Source organism: Nicotiana sylvestris, chromosome 2 (assembly GCF_000393655.2).
Source record: "Nicotiana sylvestris chromosome 2, ASM39365v2, whole genome shotgun sequence".
NCBI classification, from domain to species: Eukaryota; Viridiplantae; Streptophyta; class Magnoliopsida; order Solanales; family Solanaceae; genus Nicotiana; species Nicotiana sylvestris.
In genome coordinates, this window is record NC_091058.1 from 2,499,435 (window position 1) to 2,503,176 (window position 3,742).

General features: G+C 37.8%; 1 protein-coding gene across 1 annotated transcript; it reads right to left on the reverse strand.

The window, feature by feature from the left end:
* LOC104230039 (F-box protein SKIP14-like) lies at nt 1–3,420 on the reverse strand. Its single transcript, XM_009782768.2, has 2 exons — nt 2,362–3,420; nt 1–1,288 (listed from the first exon to the last, which is right to left on the reverse strand). Exons 1-2 carry the CDS (start codon nt 3,313–3,315, stop codon nt 731–733), a joined length of 1,512 nt encoding a protein of 503 aa, XP_009781070.1. The 5' UTR covers nt 3,316–3,420; the 3' UTR covers nt 1–730.
* Nucleotides 3,421–3,742: the final 322 nt, after the last annotated feature.

Genomic DNA, 3,742 nt, shown 5'->3' on the forward strand with positions numbered 1-3,742 from the left:
TTTGCAATAGCAATATGGAGTACTTATTATTTATTACCCGAAAACTCAGATTAAGAACTGTTTCATAAGCTGTGAGCTGATACAGAAGCATATGCTACGGCTTTGAAAAATAAGTGCACAACATCAGCTACAGCACATACTTAAGTTTTAAAATAGAATACACTGAAACTGGAAGCAAGTGCACACTGCACCGCAAGACATACGACAAATTTCTTCCTTCCCATCACCAAGTAGGTTTTATTTCCTGGAATTGCAGATCTAGCTGGTGATCGATGCCTCAGTCCGCATACAAACACAATTAGTGGCGCCGTATAGCATAACCCAGCTTCTTCTTTTTTTCCTCGGAATAGCACAAAATCCAGTTATTTCAGCCATGAAGGTAGTTGTTCAGCGTTCACCAGACTTCCTCCTCTCAATCGCCTAGTGGGGATTAGTTGTGTTCTGACACAATACAATCACATTTCTCTCTCGACTAACCGCAAATGCCACAATTGGTGCGAGTTCTAAGGAGTCTAACCCTCTGCCGAGCTCCACCCAGCCTGCATTTTCTTTAATTCAGAATATTCTTACTGACAAAGCCTCCCTGGTAGGAGATCAGCTTCAAATCTGCCATTTACTTCCAATTCCACATTCATCAGATTACAATGACACCATGACCAGTCACTAATCAATACTCGAGAGCTCGATTTGACTTGATGCTTAAAGATAAAAGTATTGCCTACCGTGCATTCTAGCCACAGAGGAAGAAATGGCAACTTGCCTGCTTATGAAGAATAGGATTTTCCAGAGGAACGGTCATCCTCTCCAGGCTCTCTTGGTGATCCAAAAGTTGCCTACAGCAATCTAGACAAACCAAGTCGAAACTGAATAATTCCTCATATTCACAATTGTTTAAGCACCGCCCACAGTTGATACAACGTTTAATGCAGATAGTACAAGCTCTGCACAACTGAGTGGTAGATTGCTTTTTTTGGCAACTCTCTGAGGGGCAATCATAGACTAGTCTAAGTTGCTGGCATTTCGGGCATATTTCAATATCAATAGCTTGATCATCATCAGACAACACAGATAACTGGCCGCCTTGGAAAAACCGTGGTTTACGAGTAGTTGGCAGCTTGCTGCTATCGACATCTAACAAGACCTTGAACTCCTCGAAGTGTTGGTTCGTCATACCAAATAATCCATCAATACCTAGGTACTTAAGGGTGGGTTTTCCTGCAGGCTTGAAGACCTTTAAGTTACCGAGAACACCATCAGCTGTGAGTCTCCCACATCCTGGGACGCTTAGCTGCATTGAGAAAGTAAACACAAGACATCAGAAAACTATAATAAGAATAAACACATGAAATATTATTATAAAAACATAGGAAATGAAGAATATACTAAGGTATTCACAAGCTTTGATGAACTCCCTGAAAAGGTAATACCAAGAGGAATAGCAGCTTATTTTGATTGGAAAACAAGGGAAAAACTAGTTAGACATTATGTCTCACTATTTCTCTCACAATTCATTGCTCATCAAATTTACTCTGCAGGAAGCCGTTGATACCACGTCCAGCATGACATGAAGAACAAAAATAATTTGTTCCTTAATAAAATATATCAATAAAAATTATGCACACAGCCCTACCTCCAAGAACAAGACTATTGGTCTCTTGGTCTATCAGAATTGCCCCCAAATTGCACCACTCGTTTCAGTAATTTTTTATAAAGACCACTAATTTCAGTAATATAAGGCTAAATAGGTGGTTCCACTATACCGACTGTCCTTTTCAACACACTATCTCCAGTCCTTTAAATTCTGCTAAAAGGCCTCTAAAAACTTTTTTCAAATGATATTTTTAGCAATAAATGATTTTATTTTCAGCAATAAATATTTTAATAAGGAATTATAATATCTTTTCAAAAGTTTGAACTACAACTGTACTATGATATCTAGCAGCATAATTACACTGTAGAGGCAGCATCAGATGCAATAGATACCAGAAAAGTAGACTAACACGGGCACTGAAAAGGGAAGAAACAAAGGAATGCAATAGTGAAGGATCCTAATATCCACTCTCATGAACAGTTAAATACTAAGCACTACATCTGAAATACGCACATCCAAGTTCAATCAATTACAATTTTTGCACACCTTGAAAGTTTGTTACGTGGGGCAAATAAGGTGAGAGTAGAACAAGTAATTAACCAATAATAAGAACACCAAATACATCTGTAATGCAAGCCTTACATTCATTATGAGACTCTACGAATCATAGTAATTCTACTTTTAGTAACACAAGATAACGTCTAATAAGAAACTACAATGAGCAAAAGTATCAAATATAGTTAAGTAACCAGCAAAAGATAACAGCTGACCTTTTTCAGGCTAGGATTCCTTTCAAGCACACAATTCAAACCATTATCAGTGATCTTTGAGCAGTGCACAAGACTCAGAGAATGAAGATGACCTTGAGCCCTGTCTGTCAACTTTATAAGAATTTCATCTGTGATCTTACAACTCAATGGATGATCAACGTGAATATTTCTCCACAGAAGTGGATCACCATGTACCACATCTCGTAAAGGTTTGCAAACTCTTTCAACAGAAAGAAGGTCCCTCAAGCCCAGATAACTAAGGGCCAAAAACAGTGCATCTGAAGGAGCACCTCCATCGCCATTACGATGATCATTCACGCCTGACTGATCTTTGTGAGCAGCATCTCTAAAAACCCAATAACTAGAATTTATAATCTCCTCCATCTCAACGTCCATACAACCAAAAGAATCGTGCAATCCCTCTCCTATATCAATCTCAGAAGCATAGGAGTTTTCACCTATGTTCTGGACACCCACATCCTGGTGAATTCTCATAGACCCATTTAGAACAATATTAAGTTCCGTAAACATTTGAGTGTCAACCTCAATCTCATCTGCGCAGAAACCAAGATTCTTTAACCCAAAATCCTTGTCAAAATCCTCTAACCAACCAGTGATGGCCGTAACTTTGGTACTAATATCCATACCAAAAGGATCCTGAGGCAACAAATCAACAATATCATCATCAGAAACCATCTTAGTTTTTTCATCTTCGCGATCCCGAAAGCTGCCCTTTTCACAATTTTTCAAACCCCAAAAATCACTAATATCATCAGAAACCATCTTAGTTTTTCCAGCTTTGTTGTGATCATGAAGGTTTTCAATTTCACAATTCAAACCCCAAAAATCACCAAAACAATCAAGCTTCTCATTTGGGCATTCTCTGTCAAAATACCTATTACACCTATCAAACTCGAGCCCAGCTAAAAATTGTTCGTGTTGATTCACGGCCATAGCTTTCTACTCTAAATATATTCACCCGATTCTACAAGAAAACCCTCAATTCTCGAATGCATACTAAAATAAAAGCACCCAAAGATTTCACAGAGTTTCTTGTGAAAAAAAACCCTAATGGGTCAATCAAAATTAAACCAGATTGTTCCAATCAAACCCCACATTCCGATATTTAAACAGCAATTAATCTAAATACCCAATAGAAAGAACATATCCCCAGCTACGTGATGCACATATTTACGGTGTATTACACAAATCTAGGGTTAGATTGCACAAATAAAATGTAAACTAATATGAGAGAGAGGTGATGATAAAAGGTTTTTTTTTTTTTACCGTATTACCAGAGAGTGATGACCGCAGTTAATATGTATATACAATATAAAACCTATACAATAATCTGGATGGAATGTATAGGTAAATTTCTGTA